Genomic DNA, 27,448 nt, shown 5'->3' with positions numbered 1-27,448 from the left:
CGGGTGGTGCTGTTGCCGTGATCCGGACGGACATGCGCGGCGCTACGCGTGACGTGTGGAATGCTGACCGCAGCAGACTCCGCAGACACGCAACCGGTCTGGACCGCTCGGCCCGGTCGCTCCGACAGCACCGAGCACACCCGCACGGCTTCCAGCGACTCACACGGGTCCGCGCCCCGGCGCATGCAACCGTTTTGACAGACCACGACTCGCGCAGCGTATTCTGCCGTCTGCCGCCATGGACTTGACGCAGTCCGGCTTGACACGGAGCACGAGCTTCCGGGCGACGCCCGGAAACAAAATCTACAAGCTTGCTCTGGTCGACAAGGTCTCGGGTGAGCATCCGACCGTGACGCGGTCGCGGTCGCTGCGGTCGTCGGACCTGCCGTCGCACAGCCATACCAACTCGGGCAGCAGTTTTGAGTCGACAGACTCTGGGTCGGGCGGCGGGGCGCCGTCCGAGACCACGTCGGTGTCGTCGTCGGCTGTGTCGCCCGAGGTGGAGCAGAATAAGCGGCGGGCGCGCCGTAACCGGCTGAGCATCGCGTTCCCGAAGGCGCCGACGATGCCGGCGAGCCAGCCGGTGGTGGAAGAGTCGCCGTCGGTCGGTAAGTGGCCAGGATCGGGCGCAGGATGCTGACGCCGGCAGCACCGCAGCTGTATCTCTCGCCCAAGCCGCCGCAGCCGGCGCCGGAGAACGCGGGCGGAGCCGACTTCCTGACGCTGCTCGCGGCCAAGCAGCGGCGCGTGCTCGAGCTCAAGGACGAGCTCGCGCGCGCGCAGGCCGAGCTCAAGCTGCTGCAGAAGCAGTGGTCGGTCCAGGAGGACCGGTCGCGGCGCACGTCGATGGCGCCCAAGCCCGTCGCGCGCTCGAGCGATCTGGCGGCCACGGCCACGGCCAAGATCAACAGCCTGGTCAACAGCCGGGCCCGCGGCAACCGGGCCAGCTTTGACGGGAGTGATATCTCGGGGAGTTTTGCTGGCAATGCTGGCGCCCACCGCCGGGATTCCTCAGATTATAGCCCGGTGTCTAGTCCCGCACGGCCTGGTCGGGCTGCTGGTCCTTTTGGAATTCGCTCCGCGTCTATGTTCGAGTCTCACGAGTCTACGCCGGAGTCAGAAGGCGATGGCACGCCTACGGGCTTCCCAGTTCTCGGAGGCGTGGGCGCGGCTTCTGATTACGAGTTCTACGAGGAGCCCGGCTACGGGCGGCAAGCGTCTGGCCAGCACCAGATCAAGCCCGATGACGTGATCCACATGGGCAAGAAGATCGCCGAGGGACTCAACAACCAGTTTTGGACATTCTACGAAGACATCAAGCAGGCCGCCATCGGCGAGGACCTGATCCCGTCCGCCCTGGGCTCGCCCGGGCTCTACCGGCCCAACCCCGCCGCCGAGGCCGTGCCGGCCTCGGCCCGACCCGACAGCAAGCAGCACGTGGTGAGTGGCTCGTCCCCAAACGCAGTCAAGAGCGCATCCTCCTCCTCCTCCTTCTCGTCCATGCACACCATCCGCCCCGCCCAGGACCATGTTAACAAACGTAACAGCGCCACTGAGTCGGACGACTACGAGTCCGGCCTGGTCGACTTCCTCGGTACCACGTCGCTGGCCCCCGCCAGCTCCCAGCAGGTCAAGTCGTACGACCAGCTCGCCGTCAAGAAGACCCGCCGGTCGTCCATGGCCGTCTTCCCGCCCCGCGCCGAGTCGAGCCCGGACGTGTCGCCGGTCAAGCCCAAGTACGACCAGTACCAGCAGTTCAAGAACCAGCTGGTCGACGCGCCGGGCTCAAACTCGCTCATCGACTTCGACACGGAAGACGACTACGACTACGAGACCGACGCCAGCAACGACCTTGCCGCCCGTGCCCGTCTCGACCAGGCCGCGTCCCAGCCGCCCAGCAACCGTTGGAGCCAGTTTTTTGGAGCATAGAGATCGTCTGATCGGCTCGCGCGGGCCCCGCCCGCCCGCCTCGCTGCGGCGACCGCGTCCCGCCCGCCGGCCCCGCCGTCAGGCCGAGGATCCTTCGATTTTGCATTCGTCAGTCTTTTCTGACAACCACGCACACAACACATGGTCATGACCTTACGCGCATGCTACGAACACAGAATACCAACAGAATCTCGTCATCACGACCAGGAGCCTGCGGCGCAGTTCCGCCGCCTGCGCAGCCTTCATGGGCTGCCATTTGCTTTGTTTTCGCGCAGCGCGGCCTCTGGCCGCCTGCTTTTTCCTGGTACCACTTTCTCTACCCTACACCCCGACTGCGTTTCCCGCACTCTCTCCTTTGATTCTCATTGCAGCCGTCGTGGCGGCTACCTTACCAGCTCGTCTGCACGCGCTATGGATTGCTGTTCTTCTTTTACTGTATATTACTGGCTTTTCTACGTTCGTATGCTCCTGATGATTTTGTATTTTTGATGCTTGATGCTTATGTGGTTCCGCTTTGGATTCTTTACTATGGTACTGCAATATAAACCTTCTAGTAGACCCCTGGCTTGGCGCGGTTCTGTTCAGCAGACGTGCGCGAGCCGAGTACTCCGGCGGCGACTGCGGCGGTGCGTGCGGCGCGTGTGGCGGCGGGCGGCGGTGCAGGTCGTGTGCCACCTGCGCCACCTGCGCCACACATGGTCGGACAGTTACTAGCGAAAAAACTTCAACACGGCCGCAAGCGCACTTTGCACACCCTGTCGGCTGTCGTCAGCTCCAGATCGATCGTTTGAAATCCGCAGCGCAGGCCGTGCTGCAGGAACCTGAATTGAACGCCCCAGCCCATCCGCTCTCCCGATGGCGGCGATGCCTATGCCCTTTGGTCGCGGGGCTCCCCCTCCGCCCCGCGACGTTTCGTTCTTCCAGATGACGCCCGAGCAGCAGACGGTCGCGGCCGAGATGTTCATGGGCAGCATGATGCAATCGTGCGCGTTTAAGGCGGTCATGTCGGGCGGCGCGGGCTTCGCCCTCGGCGGCGTGTTCTCGCTCATGATGGGCTCGATGGCGTACGACGTGCCGGCGTCGCTCGGCGGCCAGACGCAGGTGCCGTTCGCAGACCTGCCGTTCAAGCAGCAGATGCGCGCACAGTTCACGGATCTCGGCAAGAAAATGTGGTCGGGCGCCAAGAACTTTGGAAAGATCGGCTTCATCTTCTCGGGCGTCGAGTGCGGCGTCGAGTCCGTGCGGGCGCAGAACGACATCTGGAACGGCGTCGTGGCCGGCTGCCTGACCGGTGGCGGCCTGGCCATCAGGCAGGGCCCGCAGGCGACGCTGCTCGGCTGCGCCGGCTTTGCCGCGTTCTCGGGAGCAGGTACGTGCGACACAGGAAGCTACTAACGTCCAGTCGATCTCTACCTGCGCAGCGACATGAAGGCGCCGCCGGCCACGGACGAGGACTGAAGGACTCACTGGGCCTTGGCCCGCTGTATATAGATACTCTGGCGTTTGGGTGCATATCTAAGTCTCTACTTGATCACAGTTTGGCGGCCTGCAGCGTCTGGCGCATGGCCGGCGCGACCTGCTTGCGGCTGGCCTTGAGCTCGCGCTGGTCCCAGCACCAGTAGCCCGCGTCGGCGTCGCAGACGAGGTTCGGGTCCGCCGTGTCGAACGGGACCGTCTTGAACTCGGTCTCGGCGGCCGCCGCGAACTGCGTCGCCGTCGGCAGCAGCGCCGGGTTGACGTTCAGCATGAGCAGGTCGCGGCGGAACGCGCCATCGGCGTCGACGTACGACGTCATGGCCATGAACATGTCGAGCTTGCGCTCGGCCGCCCAGCTGCGCAGGCCCGGCAGGAAGCCGTCCCCAAACTTCTTGGACGTCCACGCCAGCGACTTGACCGACGAGCTCGTGCCGAGCTTGATCCCGTTCGCCTCGGTCCACTCCTTGTAGTCCTTGCGGAGCAGGTCGCGCAGGCTGAAGCTGTCGACGCTGTTCTTGGCGTCGTGCAGGTCGCGGTAGAACGTGTCGCGGAACGAGCCGGTCTCGAGCGCGGTCACAGTCGTGGCCGAGCCGAGCGCCTCGAGCAGCAGCCGCGCGGCCTCGATGTCGTCCTCGGTCTCCTTCGCCGTCAGGTTGCTTGTGTCGATCAGCACCGCGCCCAGCGCGAGCGTGGCCACGTCCTTCTTGAACTCGCACGCGCTGGTCCAGTACTCGTCAAAGTACCGCACGACCAGGGACGAGCAGCTGCCGCTGAACCGGATCAGCTCGGGGTCCAGGTTGGCCGGCAGCGGCTTGCCCTCGTTCTGGTGGTGGTCGATGATGCCCACGACCCGGTCGCCGTACAGCTCGCCGAGCTCGGCCAGCAGGTTGTTGTGGTCGACGAGCACGATGTCGGTCGAGTCCTTGGCCTCAGGCACCGCCCGCACGTACTCCAGGTACTCGTCCAGGCAGATAACGTCCTCGGACGGGATGCGCAGGTTCGCCAGGAGGTGCAGCAGCTCGGGCCGCAGCGCGACCTCCTCGCGCGGGATGTTGAACAGCGGCAGCACGCGCTTGTAGTCCTGGAACCGCTCCTTGGTCTGCGACAGGTACGCAAAGACCAGCGACGACGTGAACGAGTCGAGATCTGCGGTCAGCGTGCCCGGCGACGTACTCACCGGCCGAGGCGTTGCCGGCCACAAGCAGCGTGCGCGAGGCGGCCACGCGCTTGCTGACGTACTGCCGGGCGCCGGCCAGGAACTGTTGGACGGATTGGCTGGGCATTGTCGGCGATGCGAAGAGATCGGGACGAGGAAGGGCGGATCAGCGTCAAAATTTTGGATCGTCTTCCGCACTACGACGACGCCCAACACCATGGCCGATCTCACGCTGTCGGAGGTCGACCGGCTGCAGACCAAGGAGTACTGGGTAAGGCGCCTGGCGGCGACGGCTAACGCCAGGACGAGCGGTACCAGAAAGACGAGGACGACGCCAAGTTCGACTGGTTCAAGACGTTCGCCGACCTCGAGCCGTTTTTCCGCAAGCACATCGACTGGGCGCGCGCGGGCGAGCTGCGCGTGATCATGCTGGGCTGCGGCAACAGCGTAGGTGGCCGGCCGGGGCGCCGCTGACGCCAGATCCTATCCGAGGAGCTCTACGACGAGGGCCTGAAGAACATCACGAACGTGGACTTTGCCGAGACGTGCATCGAGCAGATGAAGCGCAAGTACGCGGACCGGCCGGCGATGACGTGGCACGTCGCGGACGTGCGCGACATGGCGGCCATTGGCTCGGGCGAGTTCGACGTGGCGATCGACAAGGTGCGTTGTGAGCCGCACGCCGTGCGGCTCGTGCGGCGCCGCTGACCGCAGGGCACGCTCGACGCGCTCCTCAGCTACACCGGCTCGGTGTGGGACATCCCCGACGACATCAAGGCCTCCGGCTGGAGCTACATGGACGAGGTACGTGCCGCGCGGGCGCGCTGACGCCAGGTCCACCGCGTGCTCAAGCCCGGCGGCCGGCTGCTGTACATCTCGTACCGGCAGCCGCACTTTGCCCGGCCGATCATCGGCCGCGAGTACTGGGAGCTCACCCAGGAGACCATCGCCGACCCCAAGGGCGGCTTTGACTACTTTGGCTACGTGATGCAGCAGTAGCCCAATGCATTAATAGCTCGAGCGAAAGTCGACGATCTCGTAGTCGCTGTCGGCCGGCGGCGGCGCCCGCGCGGCTGCGACGAGCGCGGCCAGGTCGGCCTCGTCCGCGGACTCGTCTGTGCTGGCGTCGTCCGGGCCGGGCGCCCACTCCTGCCAGTGCGCGCCGTGCAGCGGCTCGTCGCGGACGATGTCCTGCCACGTCAGCGGCGGCGGCCGGGCCAGGCCCGGCGGCTCGAGCACGGCCGCGACCGGCCGGTCGGCCGGGTGGTTCTTGGCCAGGAACAAAAGCAGGCCGAGCGCGTCGATAGTGGGCTCGGCCGCGCCAGGCGCGACGCGGCGGACGCGGTCGGCGAGCGCGTCAGCCAGGTCGTCGCGCGCGACTACGCTCATCTTCTCGACCAGCCTGCGGTCAGCGCAGCGCGCGCCCAGCGTACCCGTCGTATCTCTCGGCTACGTCCGCCCGGTCCACCGGCCGGAACCGGTTGTGGGCGACCTCGTGGACGGCCTTGGCCAGTGCAGCGCGGTACTCGCGCGGCCGCGATTCCTGCGGTCAGCGACGGCGACGCGTCGCGCACCTTTGTGTGTCCGGTCACGGCCGTGACAAGCTGCGCGAGCAGCTCGGCGTTCTTCGCGTTGGCGGCCATGGCGCGTGGCTGATCTGGCGGAGGCGGCGGCTAGGTGAGGGCCCCGCAGCGCGGCAGCCTATCAGCGGCGGATCCGTGCGGGCCGGCGGTCTATCAAACAAACCGGCGTGCTGGTTCTATCAAGCAGCGTGCGTCGTACCCGTCGTGGCAACGGTACCTGCCACGCATGGCGCGCCGGCGGGGTGTACCCGACCCGCGCGGCTGGTACCCGGCCCTGCGCGCGGTGTACGGCTGCCGGCGGCGCGGGTCCGCGTACCAGCGCGTGTCCGGATCCGTACTAAGGCACGCTGACGTGCATGCCCGAGTACCGTTTCGTGAGTCTCCTGCACGCCAGCCAGCCACCACGCACAAGGGGCCTCGTCTGGTACGCGCAGCGCACCGCCGGTACGGGTGGCTACGCGCACTGCCACAGTACCGCGTCCGCCGGCGGGCGTACCTCTCGGTACCGGCCCGCGTAGCTGCCGCGGTCTGGCCGCTACGTTGCTTGGCCAAGCCTGCCGATGCGCTTGTGCCCCTACCCGGCCATCAGCCTAGCTGCCGGACAAAGAGCACACAGACCAGCCGGCCGCGGCACGGGCGTGGGCGCGGGGCCGCTGCGGCGCCGCGAGGCCGGCCGGCCAGGGCCCACCCGCTGCGCCCGCGCGGGCTCTCCGGCGCCGCCCGTTTGGGTCGGGCGCTCGGGGCGTGGCATCGAGTGCCCAAACGGGAAATGAAGCTTGCGTAGACCGCCTCGCCAGGCGGGCCGTACCTCTAAATTTATCCGCACCGGCAAGCAACGACTCTGAGCGTCCGCCGTCTGCCATCGATCCACGCGACCGCCGACTAGCGATCGCGTCCGCCGAAAGAAAGGGGTAAGGCCAGTCCGGGGGTCCGGCCGGTTGCTGCGAAGGAGTCGCCGGCGGCAGTGTGGGACTTAGAAATTGGGCTTATCTAATAGGCTACCCGCAGCAAGACTCAAGTAGCCGTCTCTAGCCTGAGCGGACCTTGCACAGCCCAGGCGAGCGCACCGACAGACGAGCGAGCCGAGCCAGCCAGCCAGCCGAGCAAGCCGAGCAAGCCGAGCCAGCCAAGCGCCGCACAGCGACCTAGAAAGACAACAGCACCCAGCGACCGGCACGATGTTGATGAAGCGGGCGCGGCAGCTCGCCGTGGTCTTCTTCCTCGTCACCGTCGTCGTCTACGCGATCTCGCGGCTGGTGCTGGGCCCGGTCGTGTCCGAGGACCGCGTGGCCATGCAGATCGCCAAGGAGAAGGAGGCCACGCCGATCGCCAACAACCCGCTGGCGGATCCCGTGGACGAGCCCGAGGGCGTGCTCGTCCGGCACACGGACGACGGCTACCGGCGGGCGAACGCCACGCTGCTGTCGATCGTGCGCAACCGCGAGGTCATGGCGATGGTGCAGACCATGCGCGAGGTCGAGCGGACGTTCAACAGCAAGTACAATTACCCGTGGACGTTCTTCAACGACGAGCCGTTCACGGAGAACTTCAAGCGGCGGACGCAGGCCATGACGCAGGCCGAGTGCCGGTACGAGGTCATCCCGCGCGAGCACTGGGACACGCCCAACTGGATCAACCCGGACCTGGTCGAGATCTCGAACCAGATCCTGGTCGAGGACAACATCCAGTACGGCACCATGGCGTCCTACCACCGCATGTGCCGCTGGAACTCGGGCCTGTTCTACAAGCACCCGGCGCTGCAGGACGTGCGGTGGTACTGGCGCGTCGAGCCCAAGACCAAGTACTACTGCGACATCGACTACGACGTGTTCCACTACATGGAGGACAACAACAAGACGTACGGGTTCGTGATCAACCTGTACGACGCGCCGCAGAGCATCCGCACGCTGTGGCCGACCACGCTCGAGTTCATCGCCGAGCACCCCGAGTACGTCCACCCGAACAACGCCATGGACTGGCTCGTCGACGCCGACAAGCGCCCGAACCACAACAAGATCGCCAACGGCTACTCGACGTGCCACTTCTGGAGCAACTTCGAGATCGGCGACATGGACTTCTTCCGCTCGGACGCGTACGACAAGTACTTTGAGTACCTCGACCAGTCCGGCGGCTTCTTCTACGAGCGCTGGGGCGACGCGCCCGTCCACAGCATCGGCCTCGGCCTGTTTCTCGACAAGGCCAAGATCCACTGGTTCAAGGTACGTGTGCGCCCGGCCCCGCTGACCCCAGGACATTGGCTACCTCCACCAGCCGTACTACAACTGCCCGACGTCGCCCAAGTGCAAGTACTGCACGCCCGCGCGCTTCAGCGACGCCAAGTACCTCAACCGCGAGAACTGTATCGACAACTGGTTCAAGTACGTTGGCGCCGACTAGCCTGCCCGGCGGAGCAACACGGACACCTCACGACCTCTGTTTTGTATATTTCACGGCCGGCCCGGCCCCCTGCATGCGACGCGCCGGCTCTGCCCGCGTCGTCGTGACGAATACAGACTATCTACGCGTACGGCTCTGTAGGCAATGTTCATTCCTAGAATACACCGTGTCCACCACCACAAGCGACACACAAAGACAATGCAAAACAAAACTGAAACGGCCAGCTGCCATGAACCTTGAACCAATGCCTCCTCGATCGATCCAAAAATAGTAAAATGATTAGTCCCGAGCGCTCGCGTCGTTCGCCGGGTGTGCGGTCTCGGGGATGTCCAATGAGTGTCCGGATGCGATCTGCGTAAATATGTACTTCCGCCTAAAATATGGGCTACAGCTCGGGCCACCGGCTGCGGAGGCCCTCAAGCCACCGCGAGTACAGCAGCTGCTCGATCGGGCTGCGCTTGGGGATCGCCGGGAGGTCGTCCTTGGGAGGGACCGGCGGCCGCTCGTCTGGCGGCCGCGCGCCGGGAAGAAACGCCTCGCGGAAGCGCTCGGATCTGGGTCAGCGGAGCGGCGAGGGCACGTACTTGAACACCTCGCGGCAGAGCGTGCGGACGAACTCGTGCTCGGCCTCGGGGTCGAACGCGTCGAGCGTTTTCCAGGCGGCGGCGAAATTGTCGGCCGCGCGGGCCTGGGCGGGCGCCGGGCCGGGCCGGGCAGCGAGGTCGTCGGCGGCCGCGGCCACCACAGACTTGTAGAGTGCGCGGGCGAGCACGGCGCGGTCGGTTTTGGCCTCGACGGGCGCCGGATTGGCCGGCACCTCGGGCGGCGGCGGCGGCGCGAGCTGGTTCTCGTGGGCGGCCTCGGACAGCGGCGCGGGCCCGGCGGACGGCATGGCCATGGCCTGGGCCGGCGCCGGCGGCTCGTTGAACGCAGACACGCCGAAGTTCTCCGGCGTCTGCGCCGTGAAGTTCTCGGGGAGCTGTGGGGTCGCCGCGATCGGGTTTGCCCGAATCGTCTGCTGGCCCGAGCTCGGGTACGACGACTTGAGCGACATGTTGCCGTCGTCGACCAGGAACCGAGCGCGCACGGTCGACGGGCTGTCGGCGTCGGCCAGGCTGGACTCGGAGTGCGACCGGAAGGCCGAGCGGCTCGGGTCCATCGAGTGTCGCTTCGAGTACGTGTGTTTTGTGAGCTCGTCGCGCAGGTTCTTCGACACCTGCTGCGACTCGAGCACCAGGGTGTTGCGGCGCGTCGACGCGACCGTGCCGAACGTCCACTCCTCGATGCTCGGGTCCGTCGTGGACGTCGCTTGGCTGGCGTGAGCGCGGCCGGCGCCCAACTTACATCGTCGGCTGGTAGAACCGGGTCTTGGCGCGGTCGATCCGGCGCGACTGCCACTCGTCCTTGCGCGCGATCAGCTCCTGCAGCTCCGGGGCCTTGCCGGCGCTGCGGATGAAGCGGTGCTTGAGCAGCTGGCGGGCCGAGGGGCGGCTGCGGTGGTCCTTGACCAGACAGCTCGACACAAAGTCCTTGAAGTCGCGCGAGAAGTTGCCCTGCAGGACCGGCGGCGACGACTTGGGGATCAGGAACAGCACGCGCATCGGGTGGTACTCGGACAGCGGCGGCTCGCCCTTGGCGAGCTCGATGGCCGTGATGCCGAGCGACCAGATGTCGGCCTTATAGTCGTAGGCCTCCTGCTTGATGACCTCCGGGGCCATCCAGAACTGGGGTCAGCGCGGCCGGGCGCGACGTACCGGAGTGCCCACGAACGTGTTTCGCCGGGACTTGTTGTTGGAGAGCTGGGCGGCGACGCCAAAGTCGGCTGCGGTCAGCAACGCGGCGGCGGGGCTTACCCAGCTTGACGTCGCCGGACGACGACAGCAGGATGTTGGCGGCTGCGGTCAGCGCGGCGGCCGGGGCACGTACCCTTGATGTCGCGGTGGATCTGCCGTCAGCGAGCGCGGGCGCGCACTCACCTTGCCGTGCGTGTGCAGGTAGAGAAGGCCCTCGAGGAGCTCGCGGCAGATGACGGCGATCTGGGGCTCGGAGAACGGGCCCGGCTTGAGCTGCGGTCAGCCGGCGGCCTGCGCCGCACGTACCAGATCCAGGGCCGATCCGCCGGCCAGGTACTCCATGACTGCGGTCAGCGGCGCCGCGCGGCCACGTACTAATCCAGAGCTTGTAGCCCTTCACAAAGCAGCCTGCGGTCAGCAGCCGGCGCCGCAGCACGCACCGTAGTACCGCGTGATGCGGTCGTTGTCGCAGCCGCTCAGCAGCGTAATCTCCTGCTGGATCTCGGCGATGTCATCGTCGCTGGACTCGAGGTCGATCTGGCGTCAGCCGGGCCCGGCGGGCGCGTACCTGTTTGACGGCCACGATCTGGCCGGTGCGGCTGCCGTCAGCTCGTCCGCGGCGCCCTTACTTGTCCACGGCCTTGTAGACCACGCCGAAGCTGCCGCTGCCGAGCTCGTCCAGCAGCGTGAATTGATCCGCGGTGTACGGCCCCTTGGCCATCCTGTCTCTGTCGCGGCTATGGAAAGCAAGCGGGCTAGGTCGGGGGAGTGTGCACCATATATCAACAGTCGTGATGCGCCCTTAGCTGCACGCTCGCCGTGCCCTGTCCGCCGTGGAGCTATGGTCCAAAGGGTAAGCCTGGAAGAAAGAGAATTTAGACATGGGAGGAATGTAAATGGGTCCCGTCTAGGTAAACTACAAACAAAAACTCAGGGGGCAACGGTATGACGCATTTTGGGTTGCCCCGGTTGTCAGGGCAACGGTGCGCCGCGCTAGGGCTTGGGAGCGGCCGCCGACCTAGGGTTGGCGTGCCGCCGACCACACTTTTCCACGCGTTTTTTTGGTTCTACGACAATCCACCAGACCTGGTTGTATAGCAGACCACACAGCAATCCATACAGCACGTCACGGCAGATCACGATGGCGCAGATGTACCCCGACATGTCGAATGCCATTGTGGCGCAGGACGAGATGGGCAGGCCGTTCATCATTGTGCGCGAGTAAGTGGGCCGCAGGTTTTGCAGCGCTAACAGACAGCCAGGGCCAGAAGAAGCGGTAAGCAGCGGCGGCGGGCGCGCGTGGGCGGGCTGACGAGTGCAGGACGCACGGCATCGAGGCCGTCAAGGTACGTACGCGGCGCGCGCGGCGCTGACGACAGTCGCACATCCTGGCGGCACGGACGGTGGCGGACATCCTCAAGACGTCGCTGGGCCCGCGAGGTAGGTGGCGCGCCTGGGCGCGCTGACGCAGGCCTCGACAAGATCCTCATCTCGCCCGACGGCGAGATCACGATCACGAACGACGGCGCGACGATCCTGGGCCAGATGGAGGTCGAGAACCAGATTGCCAAGCTGCTCGTGCAGCTGTCCAAGTCGCAGGACGACGAGATCGGCGACGGCACGACCGGCGTCGTCGTGCTGGCCGGCGCGCTGCTCGAGCAGGCGTCGGAGCTGATCGAGAAGGGTACGTGCGCGCGGGGGCGCGCTGACCGCAGGCATCCACCCCATCCGCATCGCGGACGGCTACGACGAGGCGTGCAAGATCGCCGTGGCGCATCTCGACAAGATCGCCGACACGGTCGAGTTCTCGCTCGAGGACAAGAGCAACCTGCTCAAGGCGGCCAAGACGTCGATCGGCAGCAAGATCATCTCCAAGGCGCACGAGAAGTTCGCCAAGATCGCGGTCGACGCCGTGACGTCGGTCGCCGACTTCAAGCGCAAGGACGTGGACTTTGAGCTGATCAAGGTCACCGGCAAGGTCGGCGGCTCGCTGGACGACACGTCGCTGGTCAAGGGCGTGATCATCGACCAGGACATGTCGCACCCGCAGATGCCGCGGACGGTCAAGGACGCCAAGATCGCGATCCTGACGTGCCCGTTCGAGCCGCCGAAGCCCAAGACCAAGCACAAGCTCGACATCTCGTCGGTCGAGGAGTTCAAGAAGCTGCAGACGTACGAGCACGACAAGTTCGTCGAGATGATCGAGCAGGTCAAGGCCGCCGGCGCGACGCTCGTCATCTGCCAGTGGGGCTTCGACGACGAGGCCAACCACCTGCTGCTGCAGAACAACCTGCCGGCCGTGCGCTGGGTCGGCGGCCCCGAGATCGAGCTCATCGCGATCGCGACCAACGGCCGCATCGTGCCGCGCTTCGAGGACCTCACGCCCGCCAAGCTCGGCAAGGCCGGCATCGTGCGCGAGCTCACGTTCGGCACGACCCGCGACCGCATGCTCGTCATCGAGGACTGCGCCAACACCCGCGCCGTCACGGTCTTCATCCGCGGCTCGAACAAGATGATCATCGACGAGGCCAAGCGCGCGCTGCACGACTCGCTCTGCGTCGTGCGCAACCTCATCCGCGACAACCGCATCGTCTACGGCGGCGGCGCGGCCGAGATCACGGCCTCGCTCGCCGTCGCCGACGAGGCCGACAAGCACACCGGCATCGAGCAGTACGCCATGCGCTCCTTCGCCACCGCGCTCGACGCCATCCCGATGGCCCTCGCCGACAACTCGGGCCTGAACGCGATCGAGACCCTGGCCTCGATCAAGTCGCGCCAGGTCAAGGAGCAGAACACCCGTCTCGGCGTCGACTGCCTCAGCAGCGGCACCAACGACATGAAGGACCTGTTCGTGATCGACCCGCTCATCGGCAAGAAGCAGCAGCTGCTGCTGGCCACCCAGCTGACGCGCATGATCCTCAAGGTCAACGACGTCATCATCAACGGCAACGACAGCGCCCAGTTCTAGGCGGGCGGACGCCGTAAAAGTTCATCCGAATTCCCTACATGCTCTCCCTAGGTTTTGTGATACGATCGTGCGCTATGGAATATTGTTGTATATAGCAATTACATGTTTAATATGGTCTGGCTCCGCTGCAATTGATTACGATTTTTATTCTGATGGCTGCTACCTCGGGCCCCCTCGCCCGGCTGCGCAGTGCAGCGGGCGCATGCACCGCTCAATAAACATACACTCTAGAAAAGGGACAACGTGGGCGTCTCTGTCTCGACGTAGCCTGCTCAAGCCGGGCGGCCGCACACGCGCGTCCGCCGGCTAGAAGCCGTCGGTGCCATTGAAGCCGGTGAAGCCGCAGAGCATGAAGATTTTCTGGCGTTAGCGGAGCGGCGCGCGCACGTACCAAAAACGGCTTCTTCGAGATCGAGTTGGCCCAGTTCCAGGCCGAGGTCAGCCGGCCGTCGATGCACGAGCCGGCGTCGATGAAGTTGTCGGCGCCCGAGCCTGGGGTCAGCCGCGCCGGCGCGGAACTTACCGTCGAACGCGTGCTTGAAAAAGTCGCACAGGATCGTCTTCTTGAGGTCGTCGACGCTGCCGAACTGCGCCTGCGCGTACTGGTCGACGAACGGGTCGCGGACGATGGTGTCGATGTTGCGCAGGACCAGGTCGAGCGGGTTGAGGATCTGCGGGATCTGGATGTACTTGTCGAGGAAGAACCACGCGTTGGGCACGGTGTGGTCGCCGAGGTGGACCACGCTCGACCCGATCCACGACTTTGTCTTCTGCTGGGCCTGGTTGATGATCGTGTGCATGGCGCGGCTGACGGCCGGACACTGCTGGACGCGGTTGAGGCCCTGGCCGGTGTCGGTCAGCCGGTAGCGGCCGTTGGTCGAGAGCAGGTCCTGGTCGGCCAGGCTCCACAGCATGAACATGTTGTTCAGGATGATCGACCACAGCGACAGCGACTGGTACACGTAGTGGTACTGCTTGGCGTGGTCGTGCGACAGCCGCGCGCCGCCCTTGCCGTACGAGATCGCCAGCTTGTACTCGTCGTCGATGCGCTCGGGGTGGAAGTGCTGCTGCAGGTACTTGAGGATCCGCTCCACCGGCTCCTTGTTCGACCGCAGGTACGAGTGGTTGTCGCCGATCGAGTACAGGCACTGGCGGATCTCCTCGCGCGAGACGTTCGTGTTGGAGTACTTGGCCGCGAGCTGCTCGATCGCGCGCTCCTTGCGGCGGATCTCGCCCTGGATCTGCGCGCGCGACTTGCGGTCCGAGTAGATCTCGGCCGTGGCCTGCACGATCAGGTTGTCGTCGAGCAGGCCGAGCGCGTCCTTGGACTCGAGGAACGAGTACACCGTGAGGATCGGCATGTACAGGTCGAACTCCATCGCCTGCGAGACCTCGGGCAGCCGCGAGTCCATGACCATGTACATGAGCTTGCCGAAGCTGTCGCGCATGCGCTCGGGGTTCATGATCTTGTACCGCCGGCCGATCTCGAAGATCTTCTTGAACCACTTGGCGTTCTTGGCAAAGTCGCGGTCGTCGAACATCTCCTGGCCGAGCTTCATGTCGGTGGCCACGACGAGCCCGGCCAGGATCGAGCACACCTCCTTGAGCTGGCCGACGATGCGCTTGGCCTTGGACGCGTACGCCAGGATGTCGACCTTGTCCGTGTACTCGGACACGTTGAGCGCGGCCTCGAGCAGCCGCAGCAGCTTGCGCTCCTGCTGCGTGAGCCGCACCGGAATGTACTTGGCCCGCCCGCGCATCCACTCGCCGAACGACGACGAGCCCTCGGACACGATCACGATCGGCTCGCGCTCGGCGATCGGCTCCTCGTACGCGCTGGCCGCGCTGCTCGTCGCCGCCGTCGTCGCCCGGCTCTGCGCGTCGACGTCCATTTTGCTGTCGACCGAGCTGTCGGCCGCGTCCCCGGCCACGTTGTGCCTCCGCGAGACATGCTTCTTGCGGCCCTGGAGTCAGCCGCGCCCGCGCCGCCACTTACGCCCGTCCGGTGCAGGTACTTGAAGCACACCGAGCAGAACTGCTCGTCGCACGTCTCGCAGAACGTCTCGGCCGGCTGGTCGGCGCACTCGACGCACAGCGACGGGTCCACCTCGACGTCCTCGACCTCGGCCTCGTCTACGGCCGCGGTCTGCTGCTCAATCTGTGCCTCGAGCTCCTCCGACGGCTCGGACACCAGAATCTGGCCCAGATCGAACTTCATGGCGCTGTTTGGTGGTTACGCGCACGGTCGTTTGTTCGCGCTGCAGAATTTTCAAAAATTTTCGTGCGCCGCACACTGCGTTCGCGTGGTCTTGGCCGCGTGCAATTGCCGGCAACGGGGCTGCCGGGTGGTCTGGGTGCCGTCTGTTCTTCGGGCGATCGATGGTCGCCGCTGGGTCAGGGAGTGCTGTTCCGCGGCGTTCGCTTGCGAGGTGGACGATCGCCGCCGGGCCGTTTGGTCACGTGCTCTAGAGCACGTGACTCTGTGCGGCTCGTGCGGCGTAGCGCACGTGACGTCCTGTAGCCAAGCAGAATCACCAGATTTTTCAGCAGCGCCACGGCACGACGCCCACCATCGAGGTACGTCAGAGCCGGAGTCCGCCAGCCAGCCGAGAGACCCGCTGGGCGACCCGCCGCCGCCGACCCGCACTGACCACCAGAATGCGAGCAACCATTGCGTCCATCGTGCGCGGGGCCGTCCGGCCCTGCTCCGGAACACCGGCGTCGCTGGCCACCGGACTTCTGTGGCGGTCGGCCGCGTCTGCCGCCCGCCCGGCAGTGCGCTCGACTGTGACGCCGTCTACACTGCTGTCTCCGGCGTCCAGCCGACCGCTTAGCACCGCCGGCGCCACGCTGAACGTGCAGATCCGCCGGGCGTTTGCCCAAGCGCGATCAATTACCACCGCCGTTCCCCAGGCCGCCGCGGAGGCTGTCTCCAAGACGGTTCCCAAGGTTACCGACCGCAAGGTTGGCTACTGGCTGCTGGTGTCGTCCGGTCTGGTCTTCGGCATCGTCATCGTTGGCGGTCTGACCCGCCTGACCGAGTCCGGTCTGTCGATCACCGAATGGAAGCCCGTCACGGGCTCAATCCCGCCTCTGACGCAGGCCGACTGGGAGGAGGAGTTCGCCAAGTACCAGCAGTCGCCCGAGTTCAAGCTGCTGAACTCCAAGATGACGCTGGACGAGTTCAAGCAGATCTTCTTCATGGAATGGGCGCACCGGCTCTGGGGCCGCGTCATCGGCCTTGCCTTTGTCCTGCCCGGCCTCTACTTTGTGGCACGCGGCCGAACCACGTCGCGCGTGACCTGGCGCATCTCGGTCATTGCCGGCATGATCGGCCTGCAGGGCTTCATCGGCTGGTGGATGGTCAAGTCCGGGCTGGACGACCAGTTCCTCACCGACGAGAAGGACAACCACCCGCGTGTCTCGCCCTACCGGCTGGTCACGCATCTCGGCATGGCCTTCGTCGTCTATCTGAGCATGCTCTGGACCGGCCTCGAGGTCCTCAAGGAGAACCGGGCCGTGCGGGACCCCGCCACGGCTCTCAAAACCAGCCAGCTGCTGTCGAACCCGCTCCTGCGCAAGTACAAGTTCCTCGCCGTGGGCCTGCTTGGCATGGTCTTCACGACGGCCATGTCGGGCGCCTTCGTGGCCGGCCTCGACGCCGGCATGCTCTACAACTCGTTCCCGTACATGGGCGACAGCATCATCCCGCCGACCAAGGAGCTTATGTCGCCGTTCTACGCACGCAAGGACGATCTCTCGGACCTGGTCACCCGCAACCTGTTTGAGAACCCCGTCACCGTCCAGCTTGTCCACCGGATCTTTGCCGTCTCGACGTTCACTGCCGTGTGCTTGTTCCACCTGTATTCGCGATCGCTGGCACGTGGCACCCGGAACTCAGTCACGGCCGGTCTTCTGCCGCGCTCGGTCGCGCGCGCCTCGTCCGGCGTCATCGGCTTCGCCTCGCTCCAGGTCACCCTCGGCATCTGCACGCTGCTCTACATCGTGCCCACGCCGCTCGCCGCCGCGCATCAGGCCGGCAGTCTCGCGCTGCTGACTGAGGTCCTGATCCTGTGCATGCGGCTGCGCAAGCCGCGCCCTGAGCTCGTCCAGTACCTCCAGAAGCTGGCCAAGGGCCAGTGAGCCTCTGTACATATGTAAATATCCCTTCTCAGTCTAGCCAGGCCCGCAGGCCAATTGCGTGGGTACGTTCGCTACGCCGAGGCACTGGCCTCGCTTGCGCACATGGCCGCTCTCGACGTAGCTAGGCTTGCCGTCATGGTGCCGTCACCTGCCCAGAAAGGTACGTTTCGACGGTTGCGGTTTCCATGGCAACACACTTGCCCTGAATTTTGCCGTTGCTGTGGCAACACTCCCGTCTAGCATGGACTAGGAAAAAATTTTTAAAATTTTTACAAACCTTGTTGCCTACTAGGGAAAAAAAATATTTACCGTATTCCTTTATAACCTACTCGATTCTCTCGTGCAATTTTTCTTGATCTTTGTTTACAATCGCTTGGCTGTGTCGCTGAAAGATATACAGAATTCAATCAATCGAAGAAATGGCTGCTTTCGTTCCGATCTCTACGTACACGCTCACGGTCGTGCCGGGCATCCCCACGTCGGCGATCGACGAGGACTTCCCTCTGTCGGTGCGCATTACGATGGCCGCTCTGGACCCGAGCCCGCTGGACGACAAGAAGGTGCCCAGCACTCTGCGGATCCTGAAGCGCCCTGCCGACCTTTCGGACATGGGCGAGTGGATCGACGACGAGGCCTCGGAGGACGACGAGGAGGACGAGGAGGAGGAGGAGGAGGAGGAAGAGGAGGAGAAGCCCAAGAAGGGCAAGAAGGCCGAGCCGAAGACCAACGGCAAGAAGAAGGCCGAGGACGTCGAGATGGAGGACGAGGAGGAGGAGGAGGGTGACGAGGAGGACGAGGACGAGGACTCGGACGAGGACGAGTTTGAGATCGAGACCGTTGTCGTCTGCACTCTCTCGCCCGAGACTCTCTACCAGCAGCCGCTGGACCTGATCGTCAACGCCGACGAGGAGATCCTGTTCGAGGTCACCGGTTCATACAACGTGTCGCTGATCGGCAACTACGTCGAGCTGCCCACGGACGCCCACGACTCGGACGACTCGGACGACTACGACTCGGACGAGGACTACGACCTCAGCCCCGACGAGGACGAGCTTCTCGAGGGTCTCTCGGAGGAAGACGAGCTCGACTCGCTCGACGACGAGGAGGAGGCCGCGGGCCGCATCGAGGCCATCGAGTCCGAGGAGGAGGAGGAGAAGCCTAAGAAGGAGGTCAAGAAGGCGGCCAAGAACGCCAACGGCAAGCGCCAGAAGGAGGACGAGGAGGAGAAGACCCTCGACGACCTGATCGAGAAGGACGCCAAGCCCGCCGAGAAGCTGACCAAGGCTCAGAAGAAGAAGCTCAAGGCTGCCGACGGCTCGGCCGCGCCCGCGCCCTCGGAGAAGGACAAGGGCGACAAGAAGGTCACCTTCAACAAGAACCTCGAGCAGGGTCCCACTGGCTCGGGCGCCCCTGGCAACGTCAAGAAGGTCCAGACCCTCCAGGGCGGCCTCACCGTCGAGGACCGCACGCTCGGCGAGGGTGCCGGCGCCAAGAACGGCCAGAAGGTCGGTGTGCGCTACATCGGCAAGCTCAACAACGGCAAGGTCTTTGACAGCAACACCAAGGGCAAGCCCTTCTTCTTCACCCTCGGCAAGGGCGAGGTCATCAAGGGCTGGGACATCGGTGTCAAGGGCATGGCCGTCAAGGGCGAGCGCCGCATCATCATCCCCGCGGCCCTGGCCTACGGCAAGAAGGCCCTCCCCGGCATCCCGGCGAACAGCCAGCTGACCTTCGACGTCAAGCTTGTTTCCATCAACTAAACTCGCACGCGCCGGGCCCCGCCCGCCGTTTCATGGTCGCACTAATTAATTACAAGGGTTGGATATCAAAAAGTCTTGACATTTCTGTTTCTATTTAATACTATACTATATACAATGTGTGTAATACTGCCCTTGGGCGCTTTTTGTACGTTTTGAAGAGCTTTTTTGTCTGGTTAAGAGTACCCTCGTTGAATACATCTGCGCGTGCAGTTTTGGAACCCACTCTTGCGGCCGCGGCCGCCGTCGCTGCTGCCGCGGCCACTGTTCGCGCCCTGCCTCACGCAGGTGTGACCCCACGTAGCCATTCTCGCCTTGCCGCCTCGAGCCTGGCTAATGTAGGCCTATGCGCCTAGTACGACCTCGCAGCCTACCGATTGCCCATCGCGAACCCCATCTACAGCGTTGCGTCCGGCGACGCGGGCTCGGCCTACGTGCGGCTGCCGACAGCCTGTCGACAGCCGGATCTGATCCGGCTGGGCCCGCTGGTAACAGAAACCTCATCGAACTGTGGGCTGTCCGCATTGGGCAGCATGTTTGGTAGGTCGCGTTACTATACAGCATGTTTGATAGCCCGCTTGATAGGTCAATTTGGGCTGCCTCCTCAAGGATGCGGACGTATCAAGCGCAATGATCGCTTTCTTATATACGGAGTGCACACCTCCACGCTCCCTACAACCGGCTACCATCAGGCCACGATCCACGGTCGCACGATCCGTTCAAATCGGACTCACGGCGAACACGCTCCGCGAGATCTCTGCACTAGAATCACACACGCTCGCACGGACACGGGCGCCGATCCCACTGGCAAAATGAATAGGGACATTGACCGCGATGTGCTCATGCCCATTGTGGAAGACATTGTCGACCTGCTGATCAAGGACAGCACGGCGGTGCCGTACAGCCGGCACTTCCCGCTGCATGCGCTGCCGGTGCCAATCGCCGACATCCACAAGATCGTGCGGTTCTCGAAGAACTACATCAATTATGACCACAAGGACATCCTGCGGGCGCTGGCGCTGATTGCGCTCATGGTTCCGGAGGGCTTCGTGGTCGACTGGACGCGCGACGTGATCGAGTGGGTGGACATCGCAGCGCTAAAGCGCACATTTCGACCGACGGCGGTGGTGGCGGCGGCGGAGAACGTGCCTCCGGAAAAGACCGGTCAGGCGGCGCCAGGCCGCGACGGCGGCCGCAAGAAGAAAAAGCCGCCGGGCCGCGGCGACACGTTCCATGACCAGCGCAACCTGGTTAACGAGTTGCTGCGCTTCCTCGATCGCCCGGCCGCCCTGCAGGCCCAGGGCCCTGCCGGTGCACTGGTGGACTGCGACGAGAAGCTGTACATTCCATATTGCGACAGCGCGACCAAGTTCAGCTGTCCGGACTACACCGAGGACGGGCTGGGGTGCCCAAAGATCCATTTTGTGCCCGTCATCAAGAAGTGGACGGACCCGAAGCTCGGCGACTGTTCGTACCTGGACACGTGCCACCGCATGGGGACGTGCAAGTTCCTGCACTACACGGCGGAGCTGCCCAAGAAAGCGCGGGCGCCACGCAGCATGGTGACGCGCCGAAAGGCCGAGAAGGAGCCGCCCAAGGCCAAGATCGTACGTAAGCACGCACTCACGGCTGACCGCAGCTCGACGCGCAGTGGATCAATTGTGACATCCGCAAGCTCGACTTTGGCATCCTCGGAAAGTTCGCCGTCATTATGGCTGACCGTAAGTGTTTGTGTACATGTTCCCGGTTCTGGCTAATTACCGAAATAGCGGCGTGGAGTATTCACACCAACGTAAGTTCAACGGCGGCCCTGCGGCGCTAACGCAGGCAGACCCGCGCTCAGCAGCAAGCATGCAACGACGCGTAAGTGTATGTGGGGTCAATAATTGACGCCAGGGCCTTGCTCGATCTCCCGATCTGGAAGCTGCAGGACGAGGGCATCATGATGCTGTGGGTGACCGGCCGGGCCATGGAAATGGGTCGAGAGTGTCTGACGGCCTGGGGCTACCGTCGAGCGGATGAGATCGTGTGGATGAAGGTCAACCAGCTACAGAAGACGGTGTGCACGGGCCGGACGGGCCATTGGCTGAACCACTCGAAAGAGCATCTGCTAATCGGGTACGTGGCCGCTCGGCCGGCGCTGACCACAGGATCAAAGGAAACCCGACGTGGCTCAACCGCGGGCTGGACACAGACATCATCGTGTCGGTGCCGCGCGAGACCGGCCGCAAACCGGACGAGATCTACGGCATCATTGACCGGCTCGTCGGGCCCGACTCGCGTAAGCTTGAGCTCTTTGGACGACAGCACAACACGCGCTCTGGCTGGCTAAGTACGTGCGCGCGCGACCACGCTGACCCCAGCAATTGGCGACGAGCTCGAAGGGACCCGGCTGCTCGAGCCTGAGCTATCGCGAAACCACGGCTGCTGGAAGATGTTGACGCAGAACGCAAACTTTGGAAATAACGACTACAATGCGTTCCGCGACAATAACGAGCGCGAGTTTTACGAGAATTACATGAACAACTCCAAGAGTTACTTTTGATCTGGACGTTTCGTGTACGGCTGACGCCTGAGTATTGATACCCCCTCTGTCTTAGCATCTGAATGTACCGTTGTGAAGTACCGGACTTGCCGACTCTTGCATTACACCTGGACATGGAATACACTTTTTGACCTCGTAACACCGGCTTCGGCACGACCACATACGTAATACAGGCTGCACGGATAGGTGGCTAAAAAAATTATCTCCGGAGCGTGACTCGAACACGCGGTTTTCAGATATACGAACCATTACAGTCTGACGCCTTACCAGCTTGGCCATCCGGAGTTGCTTACGTACTGGCTCTTCACCACACCACAACATCCTTGTATATTGGCGCGACATTTGTTGAAAAAAGAAATCTCCGGAGCGTGACTCGAACACGCGATTTTCAGATTACGAAGCCATTACAGTCTGACGCCTTACCAGCTTGGCCATCCGGAGGAACTTGTTATTACGTCAGTGCTCCATGCACCAAGACAAGCTAGCACAATACACTTTTTTGCAAAATCCGGCGGATGCCAAAGACGACATCCGGCGGGCTTTCGGTGGACGAGCGCTGGAGTGAAGAAAAAAATAAATCTCCGGAGCGTGACTCGAACACGCGATTTTCAGATTTATGAAACCATTACAGTCTGACGCCTTACCAGCTTGGCCATCCGGAGAACCTTGTTACACTTTGCATGAATGCAAAACATGTAACGCCGGGTTACCCGGGTTATTGAATTTCCCATTCTTATTTACTATGTAGCCCGCGCGCGTAATCCCCAATGCACTATGCACTAATCGTAGCGAACCCACAGCAGCGGCCCCTCGACAGCCGTCTCGGGTTGGTCTGCCTGACCGTCACGCCAGCGGCCAATAATGGCCTTGCTTCCTGGCACAATGACCGCTTCGTGGATCCACGGCTGCTCCTCTACGTGGTCGTTCTCGTCCATGATGGCCATCTGCTCGAGCCGGAACTTCGCCCAGCCGCGGACGCCCATGACGGGCTCGTCCAGCGGCTCGACAATGATGATCGCCCGCCTACGGCAGTATGTGTAGTACTCACCGCCGAGCGGGTCGGTCTCGCCGGTGACGCGCGCACAGAACGGGCCGTCGAACTTGTCCGGGATGTCGAGCTTCCAGCGCACGGCCTCGCCGATCTGAGTAGCGCGCGATTCGGACGACAGCGGCGCGCTGCGAAACAGCACAAAGTCCCAGTAGTGGAAAAACGCATAGAGCGAGACGTAGGTCTGGCCGCTGGACGTGGTCGGTAGTGACTCCAGTGTGTCGACGCGGTCCATGCCGCGGGCAATTTTGTGCATCTGTCGCTGGAGGTTCATCATCTGCCAGAACGTGACCAGGTGTGAGATGACGTACGGCTCGGGCAGGCCAGCCGAGTCGTAGATTGGGTGATGCGGCGAGTCGTAGACAATCCGGTAGACGGGGTCGACCGGTCGCGGCGCAATGCCCGGGAATCCGAGCGCCGGGATTAGCAGCGACTTCATGACGTGAAAGAGCAGGCCCTCTTCGTTGGTCGCGATCCGAGTCATCGGACTGCGGAACATGAACTCGCGCGTCAGCGCCGACCGCTCGAGGACACCGTAATTGCGACGATCTGCGTCAGTGTCGTCAACAGCGTACGTACCGTGCTCAGCCAGCATCGCGCATCCGTGCACCATGTGCAGCGGCTTGAAGTTGTCCTGCCGGTATAGGAGCAGGTTCATGCGTTCCTGATACTCGTGCTTGTAATCGTACTGGGCCGTCCGCCGGCGTTTCTCGGCGGGCTGGGCTGCGTCCGCGCCGGCGGTAGCGAGCTGGCAACAGCTCGGCGACGGCGTCACGTCTGCATCACAGCACGTCGCAGTCTCTGTTCGCGGGGCGTCAAACGTGTTGAGGAAGCGCATGCGCCAAAAGTGCTGGTCATTGCACAGCTTGTGGTGCATATCCCACGACACCAGCAGCAACTGGACAACGCTCGCGTCCGGCAGGTAGAGCGCAATCATTTGCAGGATCTGGATCAGCGAGGACCGCGTCCGAACGTACCTCGGCCGGGATTGTGTCGATGACGCACGGCTCGGAGCCAAAACTGCCGTCGCACAGTAGGTCTGATGACAGCTCGCTCAGGCTCTGTAATGCCCCGTTCAGCACGCCGCCGACCTGCTCGAGCGCGGCCGGCTTGGGCAGCATAAACTCGAGGTCCGACGGAGTGGCGGGACTGGCGCTGGTGGTGTACGAGCTCGTGGCAGCGCTTCCGGATGGGTCCGGGGCGGCCTTGTCGGTCAGCGCAAAGACAGCCGCATCCTGATCCGACAACATGTCCGCAGCGGCCACCTGGGCGTTTGTGCCGGAGCTCGTCTGGCGGGGCGGGGCCGGCGGTGTGTAGGCGAGCTCCACCGATGGAACCGTAAGTTGATTCTAGGGCGTCAGTGTGGACCGGGGGACAGCGCGCGCGGCGCACACACCTCCGAGGGCAGTGCTAGGCTCTGTAAGCAGCGCCCATGCTCTGCATCCGGGTCTTGGTCGTCTGGCGCGGGCGTGGTCGATGATCTGTGGAGGCTGCGATGCTATCGGCGCAGAGACGACAGATTGGGACTTGTGCGGGGGGCCTAGCTGAGGTAGGCAGCTGGGATACCATGTCGGGAAGGACCGCAGCAGTCCCGAGAGTGGCCGGTCCCGTGCCCACCAGTCTCGACACAAGGTCGAGCGCAGGCGCGCGGGCGGCTTTATGCGGCTACATGCACCGGCCGGTCGTGCGGCTGTGTGCGGCTTTATGCGGCTACATGCCCAGGGGGCCGGGCGGCTCCGTGCGCCTATGTGCGCTCCAGTCACCCGCCGCAGATGATATACAGGCTTTATTCTCTAGGCGCACACGGCTAGACGCGCAGCGTCCGCGGGCCCTTCTTCGGGGCCGCGGCGCGCTTTTTTCCGGAACCAAAGGCGGCCGCTGCTTGGTGAGTGCGGCCGAGGTTGTCGAGGTCCTTCACCTTGTAGATGCGCACAATCCAGTTCTCGGACGTGAAGGCCTCCTCCACGACGTTGAGCTGGGGCGCGTTCGCCGGCGGAATGCGCTGGTTGCGCACGCGGTCGACCGACGGCTGGTTGCCGTACAGCTCGGTGAAGCGGTAGTACGACATCTTGTACATGAGACTGTTCTTCATGGTCGTAGTCGCCTGCTCGTCGACGCGGTACTCGCCCCGCGGCGTGAAGAACGAGCGCTCCTTGACCTCGTCCGGCCAGATGCCCTCGGCGATACGGACCATCCACAGGAACTTGTTCATGTCGTCGCCCGAGTAGCCAATGAGCCCGCCAAAGATGACGAGGATGTAGTCGACGTCGTGCTGGCGCAGGATGGGGTACGCAACCTCCTCGCGCGACGACATGGCCTTGCCGACAGTGGCAATGTGCGTGTTGTTCCACGTGTTGTTGTCGACGAGCGTCGTGCGGTCGGCCATGCCGCCGATCTGGTAGCCGTAGTCCCACCAGCTCATGATCTTGGCGTCCTCGGCCGTGTTCTTGCGCAGCCACGAGTAGGCCTCGCGGAAGTCGTCGATGATGTGCTGCGAGCCGTCGGGGAGACGCGACGCAAGCACGACCGACGGCGACGAGTACGCGTTGGACGTTACCCAGGTGCAGTGCAGCACAAACATGTAGAGATAGACGCCAAAGAGGCCGACCACGGCCATCTTGGTGTAGTTCGAGTAGATGCCCACCCACTTCTTGAGCCGGAACCGCGACGGGTTCTTGGGCTTGTCGTCGGCGTCGTCGTCCGAGTCGTACTCTTCCTCCTCGTCCTTGGCCGGCGGCACATACTCGGGCGTGTGCACGTCCAGGTAGACGTCGAAGACGCTCGAGAGCGCGATGGCGGCCGCCACACACGCGATTGGCGTGAGCGTCAGCATCAGGCGGACCATGACGCCGGCGAAGTAGCTCGCCAGGATGCCGTAGAGGATCACAAAGACGTGCTCATCGCGCAGCTTCTGGAACGACAGGTAGACGCCGGCCGGGAACAGCCAGACGAGCATCTGCGTGTCGAAGAAGAACGAGGGCCAGGCCGTCGGCTGGTGCTCCGACACGGACGCGATGATCGGGATGTGGATCTTGGCGTACTCGGTGTCCCACAGCGAGTAGAAGCGGCCGGTCCAGGGCGCGATGACACCGGCAAAGGTCAGGCCGACGATGGCCGCAAAACCGAGACCGGCGAGCACGAGCGCGCCGACGGTGACGATGATGCGGAACTCGGCCGACGGCAGCTTCGCGCGCAGGTACTGGATGAACGCGACGAGCTGGATCAGGCCAAACACGCCGAGCGCGGCCATGTGCTCGGACGAGCGAATCGGCAGAAAGCCCACGAAGGGAATCTGCATCGAGCCGAGCGTTCCCAGCGCGTACCACGACGAGTACGCCACGTAGACGCGGTGCGAGAAGCGGCCCATCAGCAGCAGCACAAACACGTGCAGCGGAATCAGGTTCGTGATGAAAACGTAGCCGCCCCAGGCGGCGACCATGTAGAAGTAGAACAGCGCCGTCAGCGCGCCCCAGAACACGGACCCGATCTTGAGCGCCTTGATCCACAGGTAGAACGTCAGCATCAGCAGGAAGATGGCGATCGCCTCGTTGTCGTACGAGCCCGCCACCGACCGCGAGATGTAGCCGGGCGCGATGCCGATAAACGCCGCCGCCAGCAGGCCCGCGCTCTCGTCCTTCATCTCGCACGTGAACAGGTACGTCGTGAACGCGGTCAGGCCCGAAAACACCGGCGCAAGCATCACGCAGATGTTGCGGATGTCCACTGGCAGCGTCAGCGCCTTGAGCGCGTGGAAAATCACGCCCGACGTGACCATCAGGCCGGGGTACAGCGTGCCGCCCGTGACACGGCCGAGCGGGTACCACGTGCGGTCGTCGAACCAGTTGAGGAAGCTGTAGAAGTCATTGTTGACCAGGTACTTGGTCGCCCGGAAGTTGAACCATGGATCAAACTCGTGGATGATGCTCTCGAATCTGATCACGGAGAACAGGCGCGACGCGATACCTGCCGACGCAATCGTGCACAGGATCACCACCTTGAGCAGCGACAGACCCGACTGCGTTCTTTCCGGCTTGGCGTTCAGGAGCTCCACCACGGCCGCACCGGCCGAGCTGGCTGGAGTCGACGACATGGCTATCCCTGGTGCGAAAGTGCCTTAAAAGTGGCCCACGAAGCAATCAGCGCCCGGAGCGATGAGAAAAACTGTCCTAGGTCCCGGCAGACACGAATTCGCAGAGCCAGACGCAATTCCGGATTAATTGATGGATCCACACGTCCGTGGCCTGGGTCCTGTTGACGGTAGGTGCGACGAGAATAGGCGTTGCGTAATTTCCTAAAAAACACGTCGCATATTATCTAACGGGTGACTAACAACGCGGCCGCTGCATCAGAATGGTTTGTGGGCTAAGCAACCTAACAAATGGGAGTTTGGCCGAGTGGTCTAAGGCGCCCGCTTCAGGTTTACGCTTGAATTGCTGGTCTCGCAAGAGGCGTGAGTTCGAACCTCACAGCTCTCATTTTTTATTGGTGCTATGCGTGTGTGCGGCTTGACGCGCGGCCCACGTGCGCTGGGCGAGCCCCTTGAGTCTTGCGCGAGCCGCACGGTCGGCGAACCTAAGCGGCTGCGGCGGGGCTGGGCCCTACCGGAGCGGCCTGCGCGCAGACACCTGGCCTAGGGCAGCCATGCTTGGTGAA

General features: G+C 63.7%; 15 protein-coding genes and 4 non-coding genes across 19 annotated transcripts; 10 read left to right on the top strand and 9 right to left on the bottom strand.

The window, feature by feature from the left end:
• Window positions 1-238: 238 nt before the first annotated feature.
• V1510DRAFT_407134 (uncharacterized protein) lies at window positions 239-1,929 on the top strand (the record flags this gene model as incomplete). The annotated part of the gene is made up of 2 exons (XM_066932401.1): window positions 239-608; window positions 650-1,929. 2 exons carry the CDS (start codon window positions 239-241, stop codon window positions 1,927-1,929), a joined length of 1,650 nt encoding a protein of 549 aa, XP_066789118.1.
• Window positions 1,930-2,081: 152 nt separating this feature from the next.
• V1510DRAFT_416869 (uncharacterized protein) lies at window positions 2,082-2,470 on the top strand. Its single transcript, XM_066933844.1, has one exon. It carries the CDS (start codon window positions 2,174-2,176, stop codon window positions 2,399-2,401), a length of 228 nt encoding a protein of 75 aa, XP_066789117.1. The 5' UTR covers window positions 2,082-2,173; the 3' UTR covers window positions 2,402-2,470.
• Window positions 2,471-2,853: 383 nt separating this feature from the next.
• On the top strand, window positions 2,854-3,387 carry V1510DRAFT_403088 (mitochondrial inner membrane translocase subunit Tim17/Tim22/Tim23/peroxisomal protein PMP24; the record flags this gene model as incomplete). The annotated part of the gene is made up of 2 exons (XM_066932146.1): window positions 2,854-3,298; window positions 3,332-3,387. 2 exons carry the CDS (start codon window positions 2,854-2,856, stop codon window positions 3,385-3,387), a joined length of 501 nt encoding a protein of 166 aa, XP_066789116.1.
• A 1-nt stretch (window position 3,388) lies between these two features.
• V1510DRAFT_378208 (uncharacterized protein) lies at window positions 3,389-4,871 on the bottom strand. Its single transcript, XM_066931601.1, has 2 exons — window positions 4,583-4,871; window positions 3,389-4,551 (listed from the first exon to the last, which is right to left on the bottom strand). Exons 1-2 carry the CDS (start codon window positions 4,686-4,688, stop codon window positions 3,461-3,463), a joined length of 1,197 nt encoding a protein of 398 aa, XP_066789115.1. The 5' UTR covers window positions 4,689-4,871; the 3' UTR covers window positions 3,389-3,460.
• On the top strand, window positions 4,739-5,587 carry V1510DRAFT_416864 (S-adenosyl-L-methionine-dependent methyltransferase). The gene is made up of 5 exons (XM_066933843.1): window positions 4,739-4,832; window positions 4,865-5,008; window positions 5,042-5,224; window positions 5,276-5,365; window positions 5,396-5,587. Exons 1-5 carry the CDS (start codon window positions 4,779-4,781, stop codon window positions 5,558-5,560), a joined length of 636 nt encoding a protein of 211 aa, XP_066789114.1. The 5' UTR covers window positions 4,739-4,778; the 3' UTR covers window positions 5,561-5,587.
• On the bottom strand, window positions 5,567-6,419 carry V1510DRAFT_416862 (uncharacterized protein; the record flags this gene model as incomplete). Its single annotated transcript, XM_066933842.1, has 3 exons — window positions 6,136-6,419; window positions 5,995-6,104; window positions 5,567-5,963 (listed from the first exon to the last, which is right to left on the bottom strand). Exons 1-3 carry the CDS (start codon window positions 6,202-6,204, stop codon window positions 5,570-5,572), a joined length of 573 nt encoding a protein of 190 aa, XP_066789113.1. The 5' UTR covers window positions 6,205-6,419.
• A 458-nt stretch (window positions 6,420-6,877) lies between these two features.
• Window positions 6,878-8,826, top strand: V1510DRAFT_416859 (family 15 putative glycosyltransferase). Its single transcript, XM_066933841.1, has 3 exons — window positions 6,878-7,055; window positions 7,153-8,363; window positions 8,395-8,826. The coding sequence occupies exons 2-3, from the start codon at window positions 7,323-7,325 to the stop codon at window positions 8,539-8,541; spliced, it is 1,188 nt and encodes a 395-aa protein (XP_066789112.1). The 5' UTR covers window positions 6,878-7,055; window positions 7,153-7,322; the 3' UTR covers window positions 8,542-8,826.
• On the bottom strand, window positions 8,676-11,240 carry V1510DRAFT_430195 (Pkinase-domain-containing protein). The gene is made up of 12 exons (XM_066935349.1): window positions 10,964-11,240; window positions 10,903-10,933; window positions 10,775-10,871; window positions 10,710-10,742; window positions 10,641-10,678; window positions 10,518-10,607; window positions 10,468-10,486; window positions 10,395-10,436; window positions 10,296-10,363; window positions 9,886-10,265; window positions 9,126-9,854; window positions 8,676-9,095 (listed from the first exon to the last, which is right to left on the bottom strand). The coding sequence occupies exons 1-12, from the start codon at window positions 11,053-11,055 to the stop codon at window positions 8,927-8,929; spliced, it is 1,788 nt and encodes a 595-aa protein (XP_066789111.1). The 5' UTR covers window positions 11,056-11,240; the 3' UTR covers window positions 8,676-8,926.
• A 168-nt stretch (window positions 11,241-11,408) lies between these two features.
• Window positions 11,409-13,534, top strand: V1510DRAFT_416849 (chaperonin Cpn60/TCP-1 family). The gene is made up of 6 exons (XM_066933840.1): window positions 11,409-11,555; window positions 11,593-11,610; window positions 11,656-11,680; window positions 11,714-11,774; window positions 11,806-12,018; window positions 12,050-13,534. The coding sequence occupies exons 1-6, from the start codon at window positions 11,476-11,478 to the stop codon at window positions 13,300-13,302; spliced, it is 1,650 nt and encodes a 549-aa protein (XP_066789110.1). The 5' UTR covers window positions 11,409-11,475; the 3' UTR covers window positions 13,303-13,534.
• Window positions 13,349-15,707, bottom strand: V1510DRAFT_416844 (uncharacterized protein). Its single transcript, XM_066933839.1, has 4 exons — window positions 15,299-15,707; window positions 13,826-15,266; window positions 13,694-13,794; window positions 13,349-13,662 (listed from the first exon to the last, which is right to left on the bottom strand). The coding sequence occupies exons 1-4, from the start codon at window positions 15,518-15,520 to the stop codon at window positions 13,609-13,611; spliced, it is 1,818 nt and encodes a 605-aa protein (XP_066789109.1). The 5' UTR covers window positions 15,521-15,707; the 3' UTR covers window positions 13,349-13,608.
• A 153-nt stretch (window positions 15,708-15,860) lies between these two features.
• V1510DRAFT_416842 (cytochrome oxidase assembly protein-domain-containing protein) lies at window positions 15,861-17,482 on the top strand. Its single transcript, XM_066933838.1, has one exon. It carries the CDS (start codon window positions 15,961-15,963, stop codon window positions 17,443-17,445), a length of 1,485 nt encoding a protein of 494 aa, XP_066789108.1. The 5' UTR covers window positions 15,861-15,960; the 3' UTR covers window positions 17,446-17,482.
• A 256-nt stretch (window positions 17,483-17,738) lies between these two features.
• Window positions 17,739-19,427, top strand: V1510DRAFT_416841 (uncharacterized protein). Its single transcript, XM_066933837.1, has one exon. It carries the CDS (start codon window positions 17,865-17,867, stop codon window positions 19,203-19,205), a length of 1,341 nt encoding a protein of 446 aa, XP_066789107.1. The 5' UTR covers window positions 17,739-17,864; the 3' UTR covers window positions 19,206-19,427.
• A 587-nt stretch (window positions 19,428-20,014) lies between these two features.
• V1510DRAFT_403078 (MT-A70-domain-containing protein) lies at window positions 20,015-21,747 on the top strand (the record flags this gene model as incomplete). Its single annotated transcript, XM_066932145.1, has 7 exons — window positions 20,015-20,809; window positions 20,842-20,923; window positions 20,972-20,994; window positions 21,034-21,065; window positions 21,099-21,320; window positions 21,353-21,534; window positions 21,566-21,747. The coding sequence occupies 7 exons, from the start codon at window positions 20,015-20,017 to the stop codon at window positions 21,745-21,747; spliced, it is 1,518 nt and encodes a 505-aa protein (XP_066789106.1).
• A 202-nt stretch (window positions 21,748-21,949) lies between these two features.
• V1510DRAFT_t130 lies at window positions 21,950-22,032 on the bottom strand. The gene has a single exon. It is a non-coding gene; the product is annotated as a tRNA-Tyr (tRNA).
• Window positions 22,033-22,105: 73 nt separating this feature from the next.
• V1510DRAFT_t129 lies at window positions 22,106-22,188 on the bottom strand. Its single transcript has one exon. It is a non-coding gene; the product is annotated as a tRNA-Tyr (tRNA).
• Window positions 22,189-22,325: 137 nt separating this feature from the next.
• On the bottom strand, window positions 22,326-22,409 carry V1510DRAFT_t128. Its single transcript has one exon. It is a non-coding gene; the product is annotated as a tRNA-Tyr (tRNA).
• Window positions 22,410-22,462: 53 nt separating this feature from the next.
• Window positions 22,463-24,487, bottom strand: V1510DRAFT_378186 (uncharacterized protein). Its single transcript, XM_066931600.1, has 4 exons — window positions 24,192-24,487; window positions 23,773-24,144; window positions 23,375-23,741; window positions 22,463-23,344 (listed from the first exon to the last, which is right to left on the bottom strand). Exons 2-4 carry the CDS (start codon window positions 24,043-24,045, stop codon window positions 22,527-22,529), a joined length of 1,458 nt encoding a protein of 485 aa, XP_066789105.1. The 5' UTR covers window positions 24,046-24,144; window positions 24,192-24,487; the 3' UTR covers window positions 22,463-22,526.
• An 81-nt stretch (window positions 24,488-24,568) lies between these two features.
• On the bottom strand, window positions 24,569-27,067 carry V1510DRAFT_416832 (Oligosaccharyl transferase STT3 subunit-domain-containing protein). Its single transcript, XM_066933836.1, has one exon. It carries the CDS (start codon window positions 26,883-26,885, stop codon window positions 24,603-24,605), a length of 2,283 nt encoding a protein of 760 aa, XP_066789104.1. The 5' UTR covers window positions 26,886-27,067; the 3' UTR covers window positions 24,569-24,602.
• A 108-nt stretch (window positions 27,068-27,175) lies between these two features.
• V1510DRAFT_t132 lies at window positions 27,176-27,270 on the top strand. The gene has a single exon. It is a non-coding gene; the product is annotated as a tRNA-Leu (tRNA).
• The last annotated feature ends 178 nt before the right edge of the window (window positions 27,271-27,448 follow it).

The sequence above is a fragment of the Dipodascopsis tothii genome, assembly GCF_038497935.1.
Source record: "Dipodascopsis tothii strain CBS 759.85 unplaced genomic scaffold V1510scaffold_14, whole genome shotgun sequence".
In the NCBI taxonomy this organism is placed as follows: Eukaryota; Fungi; Ascomycota; class Lipomycetes; order Lipomycetales; family Lipomycetaceae; genus Neoaidaea; species Neoaidaea tothii.
Note: the sequence above shows the minus strand (reverse complement) of the source record. Positions and strands in the feature narration are given on the sequence as shown.

Excerpts from the sequence above, each read along its gene's own strand:
- V1510DRAFT_416869 (XM_066933844.1), top strand. The coding sequence starts at position 2,174 with ATGGGCTGCCATTTGCTTTGTTTTCGCGCAGCGCGGCCTCTGGCCGCC.
- V1510DRAFT_378208 (XM_066931601.1), bottom strand. The coding sequence starts at position 4,688 with ATGCCCAGCCAATCCGTCCAACAGTTCCTGGCCGGCGCCCGGCAGTAC. Across the intron at positions 4,552-4,582 it reads GGCCGGCAACGCCTCGGCCG|ATCTCGACTCGTTCACGTCG; the intron begins GTGAGTACGTCG and ends CGCTGACCGCAG.
- V1510DRAFT_416864 (XM_066933843.1), top strand. The coding sequence starts at position 4,779 with ATGGCCGATCTCACGCTGTCGGAGGTCGACCGGCTGCAGACCAAGGAG. Across the intron at positions 5,009-5,041 it reads TGCTGGGCTGCGGCAACAGC|ATCCTATCCGAGGAGCTCTA; the intron begins GTAGGTGGCCGG and ends CGCTGACGCCAG. Across the intron at positions 5,366-5,395 it reads GCTGGAGCTACATGGACGAG|GTCCACCGCGTGCTCAAGCC; the intron begins GTACGTGCCGCG and ends CGCTGACGCCAG.
- V1510DRAFT_416859 (XM_066933841.1), top strand. The coding sequence starts at position 7,323 with ATGTTGATGAAGCGGGCGCGGCAGCTCGCCGTGGTCTTCTTCCTCGTC. Across the intron at positions 8,364-8,394 it reads CCAAGATCCACTGGTTCAAG|GACATTGGCTACCTCCACCA; the intron begins GTACGTGTGCGC and ends CGCTGACCCCAG.
- V1510DRAFT_430195 (XM_066935349.1), bottom strand. The coding sequence starts at position 11,055 with ATGGCCAAGGGGCCGTACACCGCGGATCAATTCACGCTGCTGGACGAG. Across the intron at positions 10,934-10,963 it reads GTCTACAAGGCCGTGGACAA|CCGCACCGGCCAGATCGTGG; the intron begins GTAAGGGCGCCG and ends AGCTGACGGCAG. Across the intron at positions 10,364-10,394 it reads GTCCGGCGACGTCAAGCTGG|CCGACTTTGGCGTCGCCGCC; the intron begins GTAAGCCCCGCC and ends TGCTGACCGCAG.
- V1510DRAFT_416849 (XM_066933840.1), top strand. The coding sequence starts at position 11,476 with ATGGCGCAGATGTACCCCGACATGTCGAATGCCATTGTGGCGCAGGAC. Across the intron at positions 11,681-11,713 it reads ACGGCATCGAGGCCGTCAAG|TCGCACATCCTGGCGGCACG; the intron begins GTACGTACGCGG and ends CGCTGACGACAG. Across the intron at positions 12,019-12,049 it reads GTCGGAGCTGATCGAGAAGG|GCATCCACCCCATCCGCATC; the intron begins GTACGTGCGCGC and ends CGCTGACCGCAG.
- V1510DRAFT_416844 (XM_066933839.1), bottom strand. The coding sequence starts at position 15,520 with ATGAAGTTCGATCTGGGCCAGATTCTGGTGTCCGAGCCGTCGGAGGAG. Across the intron at positions 15,267-15,298 it reads AGTACCTGCACCGGACGGGC|GGCCGCAAGAAGCATGTCTC; the intron begins GTAAGTGGCGGC and ends GGCTGACTCCAG. Across the intron at positions 13,663-13,693 it reads TCTCGAAGAAGCCGTTTTTG|AAAATCTTCATGCTCTGCGG; the intron begins GTACGTGCGCGC and ends CGCTAACGCCAG.
- V1510DRAFT_416842 (XM_066933838.1), top strand. The coding sequence starts at position 15,961 with ATGCGAGCAACCATTGCGTCCATCGTGCGCGGGGCCGTCCGGCCCTGC.
- V1510DRAFT_416841 (XM_066933837.1), top strand. The coding sequence starts at position 17,865 with ATGGCTGCTTTCGTTCCGATCTCTACGTACACGCTCACGGTCGTGCCG.
- V1510DRAFT_378186 (XM_066931600.1), bottom strand. The coding sequence starts at position 24,045 with ATGTTGTCGGATCAGGATGCGGCTGTCTTTGCGCTGACCGACAAGGCC. Across the intron at positions 23,742-23,772 it reads TCGACACAATCCCGGCCGAG|ATCCTGCAAATGATTGCGCT; the intron begins GTACGTTCGGAC and ends TCGCTGATCCAG. Across the intron at positions 23,345-23,374 it reads CGCGATGCTGGCTGAGCACG|ATCGTCGCAATTACGGTGTC; the intron begins GTACGTACGCTG and ends ACACTGACGCAG.
- V1510DRAFT_416832 (XM_066933836.1), bottom strand. The coding sequence starts at position 26,885 with ATGTCGTCGACTCCAGCCAGCTCGGCCGGTGCGGCCGTGGTGGAGCTC.